The sequence below is a fragment of the Megalopta genalis genome, chromosome 11, assembly GCF_051020955.1.
Source record: "Megalopta genalis isolate 19385.01 chromosome 11, iyMegGena1_principal, whole genome shotgun sequence".
Lineage (NCBI taxonomy): Eukaryota > Metazoa > Arthropoda > Insecta > Hymenoptera > Halictidae > Megalopta > Megalopta genalis.
The window spans coordinates 6634412-6654911 of NC_135023.1; the positions used below are offsets into that span (position 1 = coordinate 6634412).

General features: G+C 48.9%; 2 protein-coding genes across 4 annotated transcripts; one reads left to right on the top strand and one right to left on the bottom strand.

Annotated features, from left to right (window-relative positions):
- The first annotated feature begins 664 nt into the window (after positions 1–664).
- On the top strand, positions 665–5507 carry LOC117226135 (uncharacterized). The gene is made up of 4 exons (XM_033480182.2): positions 665–1117; positions 3736–3999; positions 4792–4971; positions 5177–5507. The coding sequence occupies exons 1-4, from the start codon at positions 1011–1013 to the stop codon at positions 5418–5420; spliced, it is 795 nt and encodes a 264-aa protein (XP_033336073.2). The 5' UTR covers positions 665–1010; the 3' UTR covers positions 5421–5507.
- Positions 5508–6522: 1015 nt separating this feature from the next.
- Sce (E3 ubiquitin-protein ligase Sce) lies at positions 6523–20403 on the bottom strand. Of its 3 annotated transcripts, XM_033480597.2 has the most exons (6): positions 20273–20403; positions 9963–10088; positions 8996–9261; positions 7967–8402; positions 7593–7895; positions 6523–7501 (listed from the first exon to the last, which is right to left on the bottom strand). In XM_033480597.2, exons 2-6 carry the CDS (start codon positions 10009–10011, stop codon positions 7284–7286), a joined length of 1272 nt encoding a protein of 423 aa, XP_033336488.1. In that variant the 5' UTR covers positions 10012–10088; positions 20273–20403; the 3' UTR covers positions 6523–7283. The 3 variants fall into 3 exon arrangements, with proteins under 3 accessions (XP_033336488.1, XP_076381476.1, XP_076381475.1); XM_076525361.1 differs by lacking the exon at positions 20273–20403 and having other exon boundaries at positions 9486–10059; XM_076525360.1 differs by lacking the exon at positions 20273–20403 and having other exon boundaries at positions 8996–10062.
- Positions 20404–20500: the final 97 nt, after the last annotated feature.

Here is a 20500-nt window from a genome sequence, read left to right on the forward strand (position 1 = left end):
ACTCGGATATGAAATACCTCGCCATGATTTCTCCCGCTTCCGTTACGATTTGTTCGCCTCGCGAAGTTTATGAAATCCCGTAGAAGGAAACCTGCGTATTAAATAAAAATTAATGGGGCTGCCCACTGTAAATGAAGAAAACTCGTTATTTGCATAACGATCCTCAGTCTTCTAATTACAATATCGAGTATGCGAACACCCCTGCCGTCTACCGCATGCATAAGCTAATAGGAAATTCCTTCGTTTTTTGCATCTTCCGTGTTCCATAGCACGAAAAATAATGTACCTACGCGTATCGGGACGCGCCTGTATCGTTCTAGGATGCTGCACCCAGACCAGTTTCTTTCGAAACCGCGTTATCAGAGCCAAGATAAGCGATAAATTGAAGAAGATTAAATTTATGTAAAGTAGTCCGGTGTCCGACCCAACGTATCTCATCGGCTAAAAATCGACTCGCGCATTAATTCACGGAAAAGTATGGTCTGCGTCGATCGAAACCGCGATCGAAGAAAACGACCGATCCTACGGCCGTTTTGTATCGGATTCCAGGAGTCCAGAATAAACTTCCTGGTAATCCCGGACGAACCATCGAAACGGTGTTGCGGTTAATTGCGGTGAGCCGCGCTCGCTGTCCGTGACAGGAAAAAGGGAAGAAGAAAAAAGAGGAAGAACGCGTGTATGGCGCGTATCCTCTATCGATGTAACGCCATTAGAACGATTGCCGCGGACCACCTACCAATCTAATTCCGTTAAAACGTTCGCGGTGAACGCGTGTCCCGGGATTAATCTCGCAACCATGACTCCGCCGGTGGCAGTGCTCGGCCACCGGAAATCTTTGCCGGACGAGAGCCCGCTCGTGGAATAAATCAACGCGATTGCATCGGTCAAAACGCGCCTCGAGGTCCGAGGGAACGCGAAGTCTCGTAAATTTCACGGTCCGCGCGCGCCGAACCGCCGGAGAAATCGCGTTTTCCCGAAGAGGATTCGACGGTTCCAGATCCGTCGAGAAAATGTTCAAGAAGACGAAAGTGAAATCCTCCACTGGGATCACCGAGGATCACGGAGCCGCGCCGATTAACCTACACCCGTCGCCTTCGTTCGCCGGGAAGCTTCGCAGGTTAGCGATCGAGATCGAGACCGAATTCGGGAAATTGGATTTGGTGCGTGCCTGCGGGCCGCTCACGGTCACGGTCCATGGCGTGGCCGAAATGGCTGCGGTACTCTCCCCGAAATTCGATTGACGTACCGGGGTAGGAAATCGAGTTCTTTGCGGTTGTGGTCTTCGCCGATCCACCTTTACTTTTGGTCTTGTACAGCGAATACGTTCCGATAGTACCGGAGATGTTCGAGCGAAACATTTCCCCTAGAGGTTATGCTCTGTCAGCTTTCCGAAGAATTCTTTTTACTTCGTTGAAGTTTATCGTCGTGGAAAAATTGCCTCGATGTTTCGAATAGAATACGATTTAGCTGTAGATAGACAATTGTGCTGATCTTAGAGCAATATTTTTCAACGACGAAATTATGGTAGTCGCTCGAAGATCCCATCTCCCAAAAAATTGATCCCACAAAACACAACGATTCTTTAAAAAATTAATGTCAATACTGAGAGAGATCTCCGGTAGAACCGACAATAACCAACAGTTTCCAGCAAAAAAGTTATGCTAGTCATCCAGAAGCCTTGCCCCTCGACCCACAGGAATCGATTCCACGGTACCGCGTGTCTTTTGCAAAAAAATATTCAAAACGCCTAGGTTGCGAGCGTATTTCCGTTTGATTTTCTATGACGTTCCCGTTCGTAAAAGTGGTCGACAATGGTTGTCAATTACCATCGGCCCTTTCGTACGGCCATTAGCATGTCTCTGAACGCGTCCGCTCGGCGGACGGACAGGAAATTGTAAACTTTTGCATAATCCGTTTGCGCCGGCACGGCAGCGGCCTGGATCCGCGGCCCGTGATTCGCGCGAATGAATAATTCATCGGCGACGATTGTCGTCGACAGGTGATACACGACGGACGACTTTCATAAGGTTCTTCCGACACCCGACCGCGACGCGTTCCCGACCGCGCGCTGCTCCCTATATTCACCTGTAATTCCGCGCAAATTGCCTGTCACGATGAATCGAGCGACGCAGCAGCCCGTCGGCCGACGCGGTTTTCCGGGAACGTAACGGAAATAAATGCCCCGTTACGGTACGGATACGCGTCGATCTCGACCGAATAAAATGGCACGGCTCGATTAGAACCTCCGGTGCGACAGCCCGCGATTTTTCAAGCCATTTCACGGGTAATCGCTCGTTCCGCCGCGGTCGCGGAACCCGTTCGTTGCATCTGGGTGACACGATTCTTCTACCCGCACCGCGGAAATGAATTTTTCTCCCGAGAGTCTCGCGCCGTCTGAATTTCGTTGGGAGCTTCTAAGAGGATTCCAGACAACGAAGCTTTACAGCGAGTCGATCGTGAACGTGTTAACGAGACTCGCAACGGTTGCTAACGCAGCTCCGGCGCTGATTAGCGCCGGACGATTAATAGATGGCTGATTACCGGCGTATCAATTAACGCGCGCGATTTTTCAACGGCGAAGAACAATCCCTGAACTTCCAACGACTAATTTGATAGCTTCGCGGTGGATTTGCAACGAAATCTGAATAGCCATTAATACGAGACGATTATTCGCGTTAACCGATCGTAACTGCGCCACGGATCATGTGTTCCTTAAGTACCGAGAGAAGATTGCGAGGAATCTCAGTCTCTCGGGCGTAAATTAGCTAATGCGATGAATGCAGGCCGGTTTTCCTATCGTTTTCTCATGCTAGAACGATACATCCAGTACGCGGCGGTGTATCTATAACGACGTGGTATTATATGAAATTACTTAACCGAGCCGACGTTATCATTAGACCACGAATGTTTATGCGAGCTTCCCACTTTTTCCGGACGGATATCAAGGAAGCACGGCCAAAGTGAAATATAATTTCCACGGTAATTGCCCCGGCCGAACGGGAGAAATGAGTTAGAACGCGATTCAATTTGCCTCACGCTCGCTCGCGATTTAATAATTTTGCGAAACTCTCGTGATCTATACACGCTCATGAATATTTGCGTAACACTGCTCGGTCATGCGCGCGATACAATTACCGTCTTCCTCGCAGTATTTCTAATCTGCCCTCGGATCCTATTCCGCTTCGAATCCTTGATCTTTGATCGTAAAAATACAGACGCGATGGCCTTAATTACGTCGGGGGAAAAAATTAGTACGTCGTGTGCAATCGAGGACGACAGGTATCGCGGGCAAAATTAACCTGAATAATAGAGAGTGGCCTACTTCAACCATTCTCGCTGCTAGACCACGGATCTTTACGCGATCATCCATTTCCGAGAGTAATCGACTCCTCTGTATAATTTTTGTGAAAAAGCCCCGTCGTCGTCTCTGTTTCGCGAACGATCTCTACGCCGCGACCAAGCTGGAATCGTCGTCGAATTTCCGGCAGCAATTAATTTAATGCCCCACGGTCGCCGGCGTCTCCCACGGTGCCGGTCGAGCGCCGGTCATAGGTGACCCCCGCGGCCGTCGGCGTGCTAGACATTCCAGCAGAGGTATTCAATGAACTCGTCGGAGAACAAACGAGCCTGTAGAGGGAATATCGAGCAGCTGCTATACGCAGGCTCGCTCCCGGTTTAACATCTCCTCGCCTATCGAGCCGTCATTACCTTAATGTACGATTATTACCTTTCAAGGATCGCTGCGAGAAAGCAGAAGTATCAGTTTTCGAGGAGCTCGCCGGGTACGGATGAGAACGCTGCCTCGTCGACAGCCTCGAAAGACGCTAGATTGAGCCCGAATCTTCCGAAGGACGCGGCGGTGCATTTCGGCAATTTCTATGGCGTCAGCGAGTGCGCAAACAAGCCTCGACCCGGGAAAATTCAGGGGTCGCCGAACCCTGTCCCGCAGCTCACGCGGACCACGCCGAGATTGGAGTTCACTCGACAGATGGTTCACAAGTAAAGGAACAGGATTCTTTGGGACGATACCGATCTAGAATTCAGCGAGTCGAGTCGTGCCGGGTGCTCTAAAGCAAATAATGCTCATTATCTGACAGCATCGCTGCGTCCGAAATGTATGTATTGCTATAGCAACGGATCCGATGCAATATAATTTTTTCAATCGACAAATCACCGTCGAGTTTGACCAGAAGCAAATGCAGCCCTCGGTAGAAAGTATTCGAACGTCTTATAAAAAGCTATAACTTTTTTTAAAGCTGGTCTAAAGGGTTTTCTAATGTTTACTGAACAATGACTAAAATACAGTAATGTCTCCTTAACCGATGTTCGGATTGTCCACAAAAATGGACAATTCGAGAACAGGAGATACAGGGTTGTTCGAGTCTTGAAGCTCGTTTTTATAGTTCTTGACAATTCGTAACTATAAAAATGAGTCGCGAGGCTCGAATAATCGTATCTCCTCTTCCCAAATTGTCCACTTTTGAGGACAATCTGAGCGTCGATTAGAGAGACATTATTGTACCTTGTTTTAATTTTGCTATCGCTTGAAGTGACCAAACAAGAATAAACGAACTCTTGCTGTCTAGCTTTCTTATCTGAACCCGAACCGAAAAACAGTCGCTTTAACATAAAAAAAAGATCAGTACATCTGGTCAAGTTTCGAAAAATGTCGGCGCGTTTTAACAGGCGTTGGAATACTTTTAGCCAGTAGCAGCACCCGTCGCCCGTCCGCGTGAATGAGAGCTGGTGAAACGAGCTGTAGAACAAGAGTAACGTGTCGACGTTCCGCAGATTAGAGCGAACAGCGGGAACGGAGGATTACGCGCGACAAGTGTCCGCTTTATTAGAAGAGACGGTGGAGCCGGCGCATTTCAGGCTGCATTCAATGCCGACCGAGAATTCGATTCCCGACGGCGGTAGGCAGAATCCCTCGGGGTATCCGCTGTGGTACAAGGAGCCCTATAAGACACCGTTAGTATTCCCGGTTGCGTTATTCGATATCGATCCCGTCACGGGATTTCGACCGCGTCACCGGCAAATGGGATCGAGGGTAAATGGGTTCCTTGTCCATCGGACGAAGAATAACTCGCGGCGACCCAGTCGGCGCCGATAACAGGATGAAAGGTGCCGAAGGGGGGGATATCTGGATGAACCTAATGGGACGATGAATTTCCAGGCTCGGCCAGGAGGAGATCCGCAGACTTCTGAAGGGCGAGCAGGCATCGAGGAGCGGCAGGGACATTTTCGACGAGGAATTCTCCGAGAAAGGATCCAGCGAGGAGATCACCGACGAAGAGGAGATCCCGTCGGATCTCGGGGTTGGCGACATATCGAAGGAGTCGGCGGCGAAGTTATTGACGAGCTCGAGCTCCGGCACGGAGGCGAAGGATACCGACGACGCCTCCACGGACTCGAGATAACGTTTCACGCCACGTGATCAAGCTGTCTAACGATATTGTATCGCGCCGCACGGAACGTGCTTTAAATAGAAATTGTAATAACACGAATCTTCCAGCGACTTAATCAAGCTAATTGAGAGAGCCAAATCGAGAATCCCGGTGGCGGGTGCTCGAACTTTTAACGGCGTTGCTCGTTACCACGATTTTTCCCTTTCCTTTTTTTTCCCTACCGACGAGAGAATACGGCAATTAACACGATGCTTATTAATGGATCGGCCGTTATCAAGCGCGGGCCGGCGCGCCGCGGTACAGAGATTCGCCGTGTAAGATTCACTGCGAGCGCTAATTAGGAGCACCGGTTATTACGCCAGTTGCGCGGCCTGTAATTAGGCACTGCTAGACTGCTGTGAATCTAACGCTGCTTTGGAATACATTAATTAATCGAGGGGGAAGAAAAACTCGCGAAAAGACGCAACCCGGATAAGCAAGGATAACCGGAAACTCTTTGTGCTTCCTGCCACGACTCCGACCCTTTTCATCTCGGATCTGCCCTAATCTGCTCGGTTTCCCTCCGTTTAAAACATCGCAACGGGATTCGTGTGCTCAAAAATATCGCGTTACAGACTACGACGGCTCGTCGAGCTTCGTTCAGGATAATCGCGAGACGAAAAGAAATGCAAATACGCGGATGTTAAAAGCGAAACGTTGGCGTACAACCATAACCGGGGACACGAAGGAACCGGTGATCGTACGTGCTACGGCGTGCCGTGCGTGGCGAAAGCATGGGGCTCTAACGTGGTTTCCCGTTTACTAAAAGAGGGGTGGCATTATCCGAGCTGGAGCGTTCGCATTGTTTTCGGTTCAGTGGAAATGCGAGAGGGCGCCGGATAGGGTCTGGTCTCCCGGCTCCTATCGATTATTTCGCCGTCCGCGGCAAAGACGCTTCCCGTGTATCTTCGCCGCGATCGAAAATTAGATTTTTCTATCAAAGAGCGAACCGCGTGGAGGAGCCTCCGGGGGTGGGGTGGGAGAGCCAATAAATCTCGTCGAACAGCTCGGAAGGAAATAAAAAGACGAGAGAGGTAGCAGAGCCCCATTGATTATACGAACAGCTCCGGCTTAGTCTCGTTATATACATTGGTTTATTTCTTCGTGAAACTATACAGAATGGTCCACAGCGAGTCGGAGCTTACTTAAATAAGTTAGTTCAACCATTGAGGCCATCGGTTCGTGGAAATATATGTATAACTGGGCGCACCGGATTAACTTATACCTGCGGGAAGAGGGCCGTGGCCGGATAAATACTACACGCTGTCGAGTAACACAAGGTTTTTTTTCGGCGACGCATCTCTCTCCCTTCACGAATGCAAATTGATTTGCAATGCAATGTCTGGTGTGAATGGCAGTTTCAACATGTTTCAATTTCTCTGTAAACTCTTTCTTTCCCCCGTTATATCCCCAGGTGTACATCGACGACGAAACTTCAATCCCCTAAACGAGGACCTAATTCCAAGTACCGACAGATCTCTGTAGCAACAACCAGTCCCAAGAAGATTAAAAATTGCACCACTGTCGTTGGCATACGAGAGCCCGCGCGTCCCTCGTACACTGATTACCCGTCCTTGAACAGAATCAAGGCTATTGATGTACAGTAAAATATATAATATATAATATAATATTATACAATATTAAAACGTATATAATATATAACATATTATATATAATATATTATATACAATATACATATATATCGGTCCTCTTGTGATATAGTAAACGTGTTCCATCGTTCGCTATCTGTACTACAACGTAGTACGAATGCTTGTCGTGATTCGCCGAAGCCCGATGCGACTAGCTCCCGTCAGACTGGTACTTTCGAGGCCTTCCCTAGGTCTTCTTCCACGAGTAGTACATCTCCAGGGGTCGATTGACCCGCCAGAATTTATCGTTCACCTGTCGCAACGTCTGCGATCCGCTTAGAACAACTAGCTGGCCCGGCGAAGGAGCTATGTAAATACAAAAGTTCAGTAGCCTGTCCGACTCGGATAACTCTGTGTCCAGGTCGAGGGTCAGCCTCATCGCCAGGTACTTGCTCAGGTGGTCCACTGCAAAGACGACCGTTAGTACGAGTCTAGAATAATCTTTAGATTCACTTAAATCTATAGCAAAAGGCTAGCAAACGTCTCGCGTAGCTACCTGTCGCATTCGCGGTGGTCTTGATGTACCGAATGCTGTTTTCTTTGAGAGCTTTGATCAGCGAGTTGTCCCCAGCCATCTCCGTTGGATGGGGTTTGAAAACCAACTCGATCTCGTTGAGCATCAAAGGTTCGCTCGGTCCCTCGCCTTCGGTGTCCACCATCGAATCGCCGCCACCCGTTTCAGCCTCTGCGCTGGAGGAATCGTTCTCCGAGTTTTGCAAACTCTTCTGTCGTTTAGGTGGCTTCGGGATCTGGTTTGCCGGATTTGGCGACGGTGTCGTCGAATTCCTTGACGTCGTTCCTGCAACATAGAAACGATCAGTTCCACCGTGCTCGATCGCCGTCGTTCGAGTCTCGGCTAGGCGACGTTACCGGAAACAGCAGGACTACTGGCAGGTTGGGAGACGCTGTTGGAATTTTGAGAGTTACCACCGCTACTATTGTTTAGAGGCCCGGTCGCGCTCTGAGACGAGTCACTTTGGTTTGCAGAGTTTGCTGCATTCGGAGTGGCAGGCGCACTGGCATTCTGAGAGTTGTTGTAAGGCGTCGCGTTGCTGGCGTTCTCAGACTCGTTGGCGTTTTTCCTGGACCTCTGTGGCCGGTTCTGACTTTGCAATTTGATGCCTTCCGTTATCGAATTGACCAGGGCAGCTTGCGAATGGGACTTGTTCAGCTTGGCCAGCACTCTTTCCTGGTGTGCCTCGTACTCGTCACGACTAGGGTATATCTTTGAGATCAGGAGATCGAAATTAGGGTCTGGCCTCAAGGATCTTTTCGATACTAACTTCTTCCTGCACGTTGGACATTCCTGCGAACAATATTTGGATTAGTACAGGTTGCGGTGCTGAGCTCAGACTAAATTGACTACGGAGTGCAAGTATTGCTTTCCGATCAAATTAGGAATATTGTTGAAGATTCAATTTAAAGTGTCAAAAATTGTAAAAATTGCAACACAACAATAAGTGAAGCTATTCTTGGTATCAAAATGGAAATAAGTTCCACGTTTTTTGCTCGACGTTCGTCGTAACGTTCAACAACGAAGAAACAAACAACAATTACGCAACGATACAACGAACGACGCATTTGCGCCGCACTTCGAAAAAGCGCGCTAAAATCGCAGATGGATACGCGTTTCGTTTTAGAGAAAGATCGACCGTTAAATCTTTCACTGTTAACTATTAACGATTGCAGCATCAATCTCTACGCGGATCTGCATCGACGAAACAGTGACAGAAAGCAAAAAATGCCGAATAAGGAAAAAAGAAACATTGGTGTCAAACAGCTCGGCGCTGATTGGTGTTTACCTCGGAAAGAGAAAGTTTGTGTACGAATTATGCACCATTGACGAGCGAGGGAACACAGATTCCTGTACGCCGAGGTGGTTTAATTGGTATCACCTACCTTATTACCGCTTCGAAGTGCGGTAATGATACAATCGGAACAGAATCGGTGCAAACACTCCTTCGTGGTCATGGTCTTTTTCAGCATGTCCAGGCAAATTGGACACATGAGTTCACTGTGCAGGCTTCGTGGACTGACCGCAATCTCCGTGTTGTCCGTGATTGCATCTTGAGGCGTACGATGCAGTTCGTACAACGATAATTCCCAAGTTTTGTTCAGACCGACCTGTTCCGCCGAAGCCATCTTGACTACATACAAGCCGTCAGCTGAAACATTATGCCTTGAATTTGCGATCACTAAAGAGCGTCGACCGTAACGGAATCTTTTGTCCCTTGCGCTGTAATATCGACCCGACTCGAGATGCGCACCAGCGAACTCTATCAGAGACGAATAGAACTTCACCGTTCGTGCCGTGTGATTTGCACCCTCCATCTTTCTTTACTACCCCCTATTTCCACCACCGTGATCATAGCCATTCCTTCTTACTCACAGTTTGTCGTTTTCTCCTTTCTTACAACAGATTTGTAAATTCGCCTTCTCTGCACCATTTTGTGAATTTTTCGTACAGTTGTGAACGTACGTATACCGCACTTATTGCATAAAAATTTGAGATAAACTTCGAAGAATCCGCACGAGTTTAGAAATTATTTGAAAGTAAACTCTAAATTGTACCACATGCCGGTGAAATTATTTACAGTTTTACGAATGCAATTTAATAAAATTAAATACACAATCTATTTATTAAAAGCACCCGAGTTCCAAATGTGAAATTCGGTTTAATAAATTTTTGTTAAACCGAAGGTCATCATTTGGTACGATTAGAAATGAGTTCATTAGCATGCGCCCACTTAAAAATTAAAATTCAAACGAAGTTGTGCAGATTCTGAACGCCGGTGCAGTCATCTCGCAGCGAAACGAGATACCGTTAATTTCCTCGGTCGATAACGATGTCGTTTACCAACCGTACCATAAATTGTCCAACAAGAAAGAATCTTGTCGACATCCTTACAATACATAAAGCATCTACTGTACAGATGTTGCTGTTCAAATTGCGCATTCCACTCTTCAATCTTCGAAGCTCATCGATCAAAATCTGCAAGCAAGAACGATGTTCGGTTAGGATACGCGGTACAAAAAGGTAAGCGTCACCGTGAGAGCGGCTCCTCTTCGACCAACTTATTACGTTGGAATCCGTTTAATGATCAATTAATCGAAGCGTCGATAAAGTAGGTGGCGCCGATTAAACGGCGGGATCTTGAAAGCCCGTAATAACGAGCCGTGATAAGTAATAATGACTTTATAAACCAGGCGGCGGTTTACGCACACCTTTCAATGGGGTTCCCCGGTCGCGAATCTGTGCTAGGCCCGAGGACATTTCCGATGAATGGAAAAGAAAAGCTCGACTAGGTGGGAATCGGCGTAAGCGTAGGCAAAATATGTTTCCTCGTTATATATATATGTACACATATGTATATATAATACATATAGATATAATATAACGGTATGTAATAGATGGGCGTAGGCTCTCTCTGGCAGCGGCAAACTCTGGCCGGCGCGAACGTTTGTGGTACGCTCGCGTATGATTGTGTATGCTGGATGCGCGCCTTTGCGAGGGATCGAGATCTGCCGGTTGCGGCGATCTCTCGTGGCGAACTAGACCGACGAGACCCGCGCGCCGCTTTTTTAGTGACCCTAACTGTAGATAACCGTAATTGCGTCTGTCGGTACTTATCGGGAAAACGTGTTTTATCACCATAGGCCAGGTTTGCCCCGGGATCTCCGCCTAGCGTTTTCAATCGCGCCGCGGCGCAGCGTTATCCATCTACCGGCGCGTTCGTCCTTCTTTCACGTCCATTTCGAACGCTTCACGGATACTAATAACATTAATTTTCTTTGATAAATTCGCCCCGTACGCGCGGCAGCCTCGCCGAGCCGCGAATAAAGGCGAAATAGCCGGATGGAATGCGCTTGAGTAAGTAATTTCCAGATATCCGCGAGACGAACAAAGCCGAACAAAAAGGCCCGGGTACAGTTAGCACCTAATAACACGGTGATTCCGCGCGTTCTGCCGAACGATTGAGACGTCGGACTGTGTCTTTTTGGGACGAGCTCGCCAGCGGTCGCGTAACAGGAAACGGGTGATCGACGACTAGGAATTCAACTTTCCTCGGAGAAAAGTAACTGCAGGATTTTCTACATCATTTCAAAGGCCTAACCGGGTAATGCGAGATAGTCGGCGGTAATGCCCGTACGGGAGAACCGACTGTGTACGCTAACGAAAAATAAATTACACAACCAACGATCGAGGGCAATGCTCGAGTAGTATGCTAATTCCGTCATTAGGCTAAGGATGTTTATATATGCTGGAGCACGGTTTTCAAAATGGACTGATGGGAACAGGAACTGGACAGTGCGTCGACTGGTTTTTCCTCGCGTTCGAACTTATTCGAACGATGTAAAAAGCGTGGAGAATCGGCGCAAACAGATTTCGTTGTCACGGTGTGAGCAGACAAAATCTATTCGAATTGATGGAACAGCTCTGTCCAATTAATTTCCAGAAGCAACGTTCTGATTAATCAATTAGAGCAATGCCGTGATATATTTCCGCGCGATGCAAGGATATTCCAACGTAAGAAGATCCACGAAATCGATGAATCGTTCTTATAGGCATCATTACAGATCCTTTGAGGACCAATGTAGATCCATTGATTATCTATAATCATATCGAACACGTGCAAGACTATTGGATAACAAATAATTTGTGAAGTAAAACTGAACATTGTGCACTTGCAGTTTGCAGGTGCTAACGAAATTCTAAGCGCTCTATCCATGAGCGTAGAAATCAACTTTGGTGTTTCAACGAACGAATGTGGGTGTCTCGCGGCAGTCGAGTCCGTTCTCTAAAGAGAAAATATTCTTAGTACAGTAATGTCTCTCTAATTGACGCTCAGATTGTCCACAGAAATAGACAATTTGGGTAGAGGCGATATGAATATTCTAGCCTTGCGACTCGTTTATATAGTCACCGATTTACAACAATAATGAAAACGAGCCACAAGGCTCGAATAATCGTATCTCCTCTTCCCAAATTGTCAATTTTTCTGCACAATCTGAGCGTCAATTAGAGAGACATTACATGCTCGTCCACGAGGAGTTCGCGACGTAGCAATCGAACGAACAAGTTTTCGGTTTAATAAATCGTATAAAAATTCCGAGAAAGCCAAAATCGACCGACAAACGATTTGCCTCGATCGGCGGGTGAGAAAAGATAACGAACGCGATCGGTGCAGAAATTTTCGCGCGGGAGATTGTCGCCGAACGGAAGCCGCGCGAACCGGTATCGAGGCTTGGATTGTTTACGCGAAGGTTGAGAGGTGATCCACTTTTGTCGGAGCGGTGGTTTCAACGCACGCTCGATTCCGGACCACGAGGAAGGTTCGCGGCGTTAACGGCGTGTCCGAATTAACATTCAACGTTGCGAGTCCGTCGGTTTCACGTCTCGCGAGGACGCGCATTTATTTGTCGGAAGACGGAAATCTCTGATAGAATTTTGAGCGCGCCGCGCGCGGCTTTTATGGGTCAGTCGGTGAGTGATGCGGGGCGACACCTTGTCCCACTTAACGACGATCCTGGTCCGTCCACTTTTTAACTCTGTCTAATTAGTCGCCTTCGGCGAAGGTCGACACGTTAACCGTTCACCGTCCGTTCGCCGCATCGCGTCGCGTCGCCTCGACCAGAAACACAACTAGTACGTATCGCCGATAAACTGGGAATTGCTTCGACCCGTGTTGCGCAATTGCTCCGCTCTCGTAAACTCGGGGTTTCGTTGCTTCCAGCGCGACACCATCCCTTAGTTAACGGTCGTAATTACACGAACAACGGAAAGAGCGCCGGGGATCGTCCGGAGCAAAGTTTCGCAAACGATTGCGTTACGTCTGAAAGCGGCTGAATAATTCTCTACTAAATCGAAATGCTAATGGAAATTAATAGAGTATGTTACCGGCGAATAACTCGTCGGCTCGGCGAATACGATTCCCATCGTTGTGGAAAAATTTATTAAGAAAGAGCCGGACTACTCCGTTGATTGTTAATTTTTGAGAGACCGCATTGAATCACCGCGCAACAATCCTCGTTGCCCGCATCGTACAATGATTGTAATTGCGCGTGTTCTAATTGTATGGCTTTCGTTCTATTAAACCGTTATGAGACGAGCAGAAACGGCGAAAGAATAACTTTGCTTCCTGCGATGGAGAAGGACGGCGCGAGTAGATCGTAAAATTCGAGGTAATGGAATGACAACGTTGATGCGGAGTACACGAGAAACGAGTCTCGTTCTCTTTTTCTTTTCTTTTTTTCTTTTTTTCTTTCCAATCGAGCCTTTCGATCGGTATCGGAATCGATACAAGGCTAAACCCTAATTACTTCTCACGGTACTCTGACCTCCGTCTTTCCAACGTATCCACGGGACAAGTCGAACATAACGAGACAGCCGAGTATAATAAAACGGGTAGTTATGTATAATGAAACAGGTGATTTCAGCGTACTTGGAAACAGCGGTCGGCGAAGATGCGATTATTTCAGCGAGTTTCGCGAGTCCCAGGGCCTCGGTTCACCGGTCTCGGAAAAAGATAGGCAAAAAAGTCGGATTGCCACATTGACATGCTTTCTAGTAGACGATCTTTCTTCTCGGCAAGGCTTACGTAATCAAGAACCACGGTCCCGTCGCGCACGGTAGGCACGGGGGGTTAGATCTCGATGCGAAAACCGCGGTCACACGAGTATTATAGGTATTACGCACGGTTTACGCGTCCCTGCCGCTCGACTTTTTCCTTTTGCCACGAATCCGACCATCTGCTTTTCTCATGGACCCGAGCTTCTCCCCGGTTCACGTAAGATTCCGCTCCGCTCCGCTCGGCGATAGCCGAGGGAGCACATACACCGCCTATCGAACCGAACCTCTCCGCTCCGAGCTCTGTAATTTCAGAACAATATCTTTTTATGCGGCCCGAGCGGCCTCTCCGTTTCTCTCTACGTCGCTCCCTCTCCCTCGCTCTCCCTTTATCCGACCAGCGTAGCTTCTTCCGGTGCAAGGGAAGCTTGTAATCTTCGAATTCCCGGCGTGCGCGCGCGCGCGCGACTCGTAATAATCGCGAGCGTTTCCATCGAGAGTCTGCTCTGGGAATGCACGAAACACGCGTGAAACGCCTTAATCGGTCGTTCCGATATCGAGGAGTAGGAGGAGGGGGGAACAAGATCGACGTGAAAGGCGATCGATCGCGCCGGCAGCATCATAAACGAGCCGGTGATCGGCCGGAGAACCGCACACGGGAGCCTAACAGTTTTCGAAAGCGATCGGCTAGACTCGAACGGGCACAGGACCGTTGGAACTTCAGCCATCTATCTTGCCATTACTGGATTCCGAAGCCTCGTTCCTCGCGAGTGTCTAAAAAAAACAAGAACGATTCATCGAAATGATCGAACAATTACAGAGCATGCGGGACCGAGCGTAACTGGATGCTCGGTCGAGGAAAGGTCTTGCGGTAGGGTAATAATTCGTGACCGTGGCTCAAGTCACGAATTAGGAAAAAGATAGAAAGTTGAACAAGGCCCTGCCAGAGCCGTTGAACTATTTTATCCGCAATCGTGTCAATGTCGTTTGAATATTTTCGAAGTCGTATTTTAAAGGAAACGTCGCGATCGAATCTTGAAAGTTGATCATCTCGAAGTTACCTTTTTTTGAAGAAGAATATAATCGAACCACGGTTGGCACTCGATTCCAGCCGGAAATATTTATTATGTCAGAAATCTTGTGTGGATAGAAATGTAACTTCTTCGATGACGGCTCCGAGATAAGCGCTGACACGAGCGATCAATCGATCCTCTTACGAAAATGCACGTTTCAGATAGCGGTACGACATCGTGTCGCCTGCCATACTCGAAGATGCCCAACTTTCTAAACACATGTCAACGAGTGTGCGCCTAGTCGAGTACCCATCGTCTGGGATTTGTCCGTCGACGGGAACTATGCCTTGAGTGGCTACGCGAACCCTCGACCCTGCCATAAATTAACCGAAAGCGGAGTAGCGTCGAGCCTATCTGCCTCCGATTTCTCTCAAATCAAGCTGTCGCTAAGAAGTAAATGTTTCGATTCACGTGCGAGGAGATAGAAACGTCGGAAGAATGGGAACACTCCAAGTCCGAAGAAGTGTCTGGGTTCCCGAGGTTACGATATCTTCGAGACGATCAGCATATGAATCGAACCGGTGCAACTTCAAGAATCGAGGCAGGAAGAGCAGAGTTTTTCCGAGAGTATGATCAGAATGCAACTCGAATGCCTCGATCCAGGATCGCGGTTTACTCGATGGATCGTTCGGCCCCTTAAATCAGCCCACGGTCGACCGATCGGCGAACGGCCGCGATTTCTTCGGCTGCGAACAACAGTCGAATAATTATCATTTCTTTTTCTTCTGCGGCTGCTTCCTGGTTCCCGGGCGTTGCGCAAGCATCCGGAAGCACCGGTATTCTTAGCCGTCGCTGATACACGGTTACAGCAGGTATCCGTTCGGCCCAGGTCAAGCGTGAATCTGACCCAGTGGAATCGCGGCACTCGGATATCCATCCTAACCCTCGGATTAACCGGCAGCGGCAGCCGGCAGCCCATCGTTTTCACGCGGCCGCGCCGCGCGCATCGCGCGCGCGAGGCCCGGCGATCGAGAGAGGATCGAGAGAGGATCGATCGGCGATCCTCCGCGTCCATCGAAAGGTCACTGCCTCGCGTGAAAGGATCGCGCTTTCATTCATTACGCTATTACGCAAAGGTTACTGTAATGCGAGGTGATATCGAGACGCGTCCGTGCGCGCGCGTTAGCTCGACGGCTAACTGCCGCAGATGCGCCACGGAGATTTCGAGTTTTATGGGCATGCTTCGAGAAATCGAAATTAAACGGAGTTTCGTTTTTATGGGTGATCGTTAGACCGGCAACTTTCATGCTATCAATATGTAAAAGACCAGAATAGAACGTTTTCCGTCTAATCGTTATTTTTCCAAGACGATCGAACGTCCAGCTTGCAAGTTGCTCGAGTGCGATGTTCCGCACTTCCAGCAATTTGCACCGTTCGTACGGGAATATCCTACAAAAGATTTCTGCGCGTTTTAGTGTAAATCGCTTCGCAAAAATCGGCAACGTCCGCAAGAAGATCCGGAGACGATCGGCTGGACGTTTGTTGGCCGGCACAGCCGACCGGCGATGCAGCGAACATTTCGAAAGCAACTATGCATTACCGCACCAGGTAGTTGGCGCAGATCAGCCACGATTCGAATTTGTTAAATTACCGATCTCGCTGCTTATTTAATGGCGAGCCTCTTCCTCTCCCGAGGGATCGAGTGCAACCCGGCGATTTTATCGTCCGTGGTAGCAGAAACTCGACGGTTCCCCGCCGCCGAAGCGCGATCTCTAATTGCGAGAGAAAAATTTCAGGAGCAGCCCATCATCCTCCTTGACAATAAATTGTTATTATCCGCGCAAGGAATTCAGGAAACGCGGGAATCGCGCGCGCGCTCGGTTAAGGAAAACGTTCGTGCGAAATGGAGATGCGATCTGGCAGCCTTTGGAAACAAACTCGGCTAACTGAATTTCTCTGTAAGATATCTCCGATCGCTCGGGAGAGGCTTAAAACTAGGAAGAATTTAACTCGGCGATCGGGCGCCAACGTATCGTAGCCGTTTCCTTGTTCCCGATGTTGCGCAAGAAGCCGGAAGCAACCTTGGTTTCTTTCCGAGAGAGTATGATGCACGAGTGCAATCACTTATCTCTCGGCGCTGCGTACACCTAATCCGTTTTGGCTGAGAAGATTTCCGAGGTAACACGGTGCGAGGAGTCGACCCACAATTCCTACGAACGCGCGCGGCGCACTCGTTGCACTCGACCTTTAATTTGTCGACGTTGGAATCGAGCTCCTGTGCAGCCTAGACGCGTCGCGATCCGAAACCTGTTGCCGTCCTCCCGTAAAAAAAAATTAGAATTCGCCTGCACGTGATTCGACCGAGCGATGCAGTTCCCGCGGCTTCCTCGAAATCATCGGCGCATTTTAGAACGTTGCTAAAAGCAGGCTAATTATATTTCCTGTTCAAGGAGACGGAAGAAACGCGCGCTTGCTGACCTAAATTCGAGCTTTTATAATTCGCTTGCACGTGATTCGACGAACTAAAGCGATTCCTGCGACAGTATTTTAGATAATTGATAGTAGTTGGTCAATTATATCGACTATAATGTGACGCAGCAATTAGCTAAGTTCGAGCTTTCATAATTTGCTAACAAGCGGTTCGACGAGTCACATCGATTCTGATAGCTCCTACGACATAATCGTAAATCCTGAACAATACTAGAGACCGACCAATCATAATATCCCATTTGAGGTTCAAGAGGTCGGATGCAACGCGTTTGCTAATCTAAATCCGAGCTTTCACCTTTACACCTGGCTCGACGAACTAAATCGATTCCCGGTGGCTTCTTCAAAATAATCATAAATCCTGGAGATTATTAGAGACAGGCCAATTACGTATCCCATTAGAGAAACCGAAGGTGAGAAGCAACACGTGCAGCAACATAAATCTTCGTCAAAGGTTTCGCATTTCGATGTCGGAATAGTTTTTAGCGAGCGATGATTTTTCTATTGCAAATTGACGAGCGTACGGGGATAGGAAAAAAGTGTTCGATAATTATCAGAAAGAACCACAGCGAACGAAAAAGGCGGGAAAGAGAGCATCTGAACGGGGAAAAAAAGATCCACTTCCTACGATCCGCGATTTCACTCGGGTGTGATCGCTTGATTGAAACGAGCCAGCAAAGTTGGCAAGACTCGGAGAAGAATGTCGTTTTTGTACCCGTCATAGAGACAACCCACTGTGCGAGCAAGAGAATTTACAGAGGCTATTAACGCTCGTTTATGTCATAGGTCAGACGCGAAACATGACCCCCACCGGTGTGACTGGCTGTGGCGCGCTGTGCAGGTCTCCCCGCGATTTGAGCGATGACGTTAATTTTATTGGCCGCGATCGCCACCGTACAATGTGCAGAGGAATTTGTCCTCGACTGTGACTGATTAACGCGTCGGTAGGAGCAAAAATGGTTGGCTACTTTCAAAGGAGAACAGCGCGCGTTTCGATTCTTTGAGCGCCGAATTGGAAAACGAGCTTTTCGGTAGCTTTACAGAATGGCCGAACGATGAAGGATGAAAGATGAAAGATGGAAGATTAACTCGTTAAAAGTCACGAGGATTATTCGCAGATTAAACGGTATATTACCGGCGGCTCATCACCGGCCCCGTGAAAGGGGACTAACTATGATGGATGAGACACGGTCGGTTATCGCGGCGCAGCCGGCGACAAAGTGTAACAATAAATAGCATCGCGGTGGAAAGAGCGTTTCCCTTCGGTTTTCCCTGGTCCGCTGATTAAACGGGTCTTCACGTGCGCAAGAGAACTGGCAGACCCATTTTCAGGCACGAAAACCGTGGTTTCTTGCGAGTCCTACACGCCGCGGCAGCGGTACTTGATTACCTTTCATTACGGAATCGCAGTGAAACGAGTGAACCGACCTAACGGAGTTCGTATCGCGCGGCGAAAAATCGGCGCGAACGCGCAAAAAGTGAATGAAAAGAGAGTACACACTGGTGAAAAGCTCTCGGCTCGAGCCTTCGCTTCTCCTCGAATAATCGCTTCTCGCTTATTAAACGAGATCCGAATAAAGCGAACGAACCCAACCCGCTCGGTCGCTCGCAGCCTCGCAGTGTTCGAGCGTGCTCGCGCTAGCTAAGCTAGCTAGCTAGCTGGCTGGCTGGCTTTGCTAGCTCGCTGGTTCGCTCGCTCGCGCGCGCAGGATGCAGATTACAGGCGAAGGGAAGTATCTATTTTGCGAGGCGTCTTATTAATGCCACGGATGAGGTTTTACGAAGAAGGCTTGTCTGGTATTTCACCTTTTACCTCGATGACTGAGGCGATCCAGGCGGAGTCCGTGGATCGGGGAGAGAACTTCATCCGGCACCGTGGGACGCGTGTAAAATCGAAACGACTTCCCGTTTAAATAAGTGGTATGCAACAAAGCTCGTCTTCCAGTCGGAAACGTCTTGTTCGATGAAAATCAACCGGCGCGATCCCGGTCCGGGGAAGATTACCACCGGCGAAATGAGATAATTTATCGTTCAACATCTATCACCGGCGCCGAGTGTTTGCACTCGCGAACCGGCAGCTCATGGGAGGAGCTACAAAAATTACGGGAGAACCCGAGAATTTATGATGAGAGAAAGTCCGCGGACGAAGTTAATAAGACGAGAATGCGAACAAGTGGACCCGTAACGAATAGGCGAAGCGAAAAAGTTGGCTGGGAGGAGCCGAAACTCGGAGAGGAGTTCGCGGTCGAACAAAAAAATTGGAGGTCCGAGAAACATCGAAAATCATCGATGCGGGAGGAAAAACCGATGAAAGAACGCGAACCAATTACGTTGCTCGAATCGTGACTCGGCTTCTGCGGCACGAACAGTAAAAGCACTTTTCAAAAGATTTTTTCGCCGGTGCAGAAAAGCATTGACCTTAGTCGTAGACCAATGATAGGATCTCTAGATTAGTGGGCGGTGCCGGACACACCCATTTCTCGGTTTTCGCGTGTGTACGTGTCGGTGGTTGTTGGTCGTCGGGCGTCGGGAGTCGGTTCGGCAGAGCCGTGGAACGGTGTTATAGATCGTTATCGAGTACAGGATCCGCTCGCGAATCGATCATCCGGACAGGTTCGGTCCAGGATCCAGACACTCGAACCTGACCTACTGAATTAATCGAGCGGTCGGGCCTCTCTCGTATTTGGTGTGCTCCGCTCATAGGACACCTATTCCGGGGGAACGACGTAGGTCGTGGCTTGACCCAGAGTCTCGGGGATCCTCTCAGAATCCTCTCGGACGGCTCTCGGACGGGTCTCGGAGCCAACCGCGAGGCGAGATCTAGAGGAGAAGAGTCTCGGCTGGGAGAGAGGCGATGCTCACACGTGCACCTCGGGGCATTCACGAGTTGGCAGTCGGTTCTTGAAACCCGCCCGGTGAATGCCTCGAGAGGCTCTCGTACACGCGTTTTTTGCCGACCTTTCGATGCACCCAAGGGGTTCGCGGTGTGCACGCAGGAATTTCGCGCTTAGGGCCGCATTATCTTAGGAAAATTCGCTTCGGTTCGGCTCGGTTCGCTCCGCGTCGCCGCTGTCACGCGACCGTTTCCCCGATACATATTTCGCGTACCTGTGTGTCTCTTCTCTCCGGCTGCCGCGGCTGTGTTGTGTGCACGGCGTCCGAGCGTTCACGCGTGACAGATACTTCGAAGAAAGTGAAATGCGACCGGCGAACCAGCCAGGAAGCTGATTAATTGCTCCGAAATCGACGCAAGATTTCACCTGGTTTCGCGAGAGTCCACTGTCGACGATCGGTTTCTATAGCGCCGTAATATACGGTGCCGAACATTCTCGCGAT

Coding starts and splice junctions, on each gene's coding strand:
- Sce (XM_076525360.1), bottom strand. CDS start 9,427: ATGGAGGGTGCAAATCACACGGCACGAACGGTGAAGTTCTATTCGTCT. Junction 8,403..8,995: donor CACTTCGAAGCGGTAATAAG/GTAGGTGATACC, acceptor TATTGTTCGCAG/GAATGTCCAACGTGCAGGAA. Junction 7,502..7,592: donor GACCACCGCGAATGCGACAG/GTAGCTACGCGA, acceptor TCGTCTTTGCAG/TGGACCACCTGAGCAAGTAC.
- LOC117226135 (XM_033480182.2), top strand. CDS start 1,011: ATGTTCAAGAAGACGAAAGTGAAATCCTCCACTGGGATCACCGAGGAT. Junction 1,118..3,735: donor TTCGCCGGGAAGCTTCGCAG/GTTAGCGATCGA, acceptor TTACCTTTCAAG/GATCGCTGCGAGAAAGCAGA. Junction 4,000..4,791: donor ACTCGACAGATGGTTCACAA/GTAAAGGAACAG, acceptor GACGTTCCGCAG/ATTAGAGCGAACAGCGGGAA.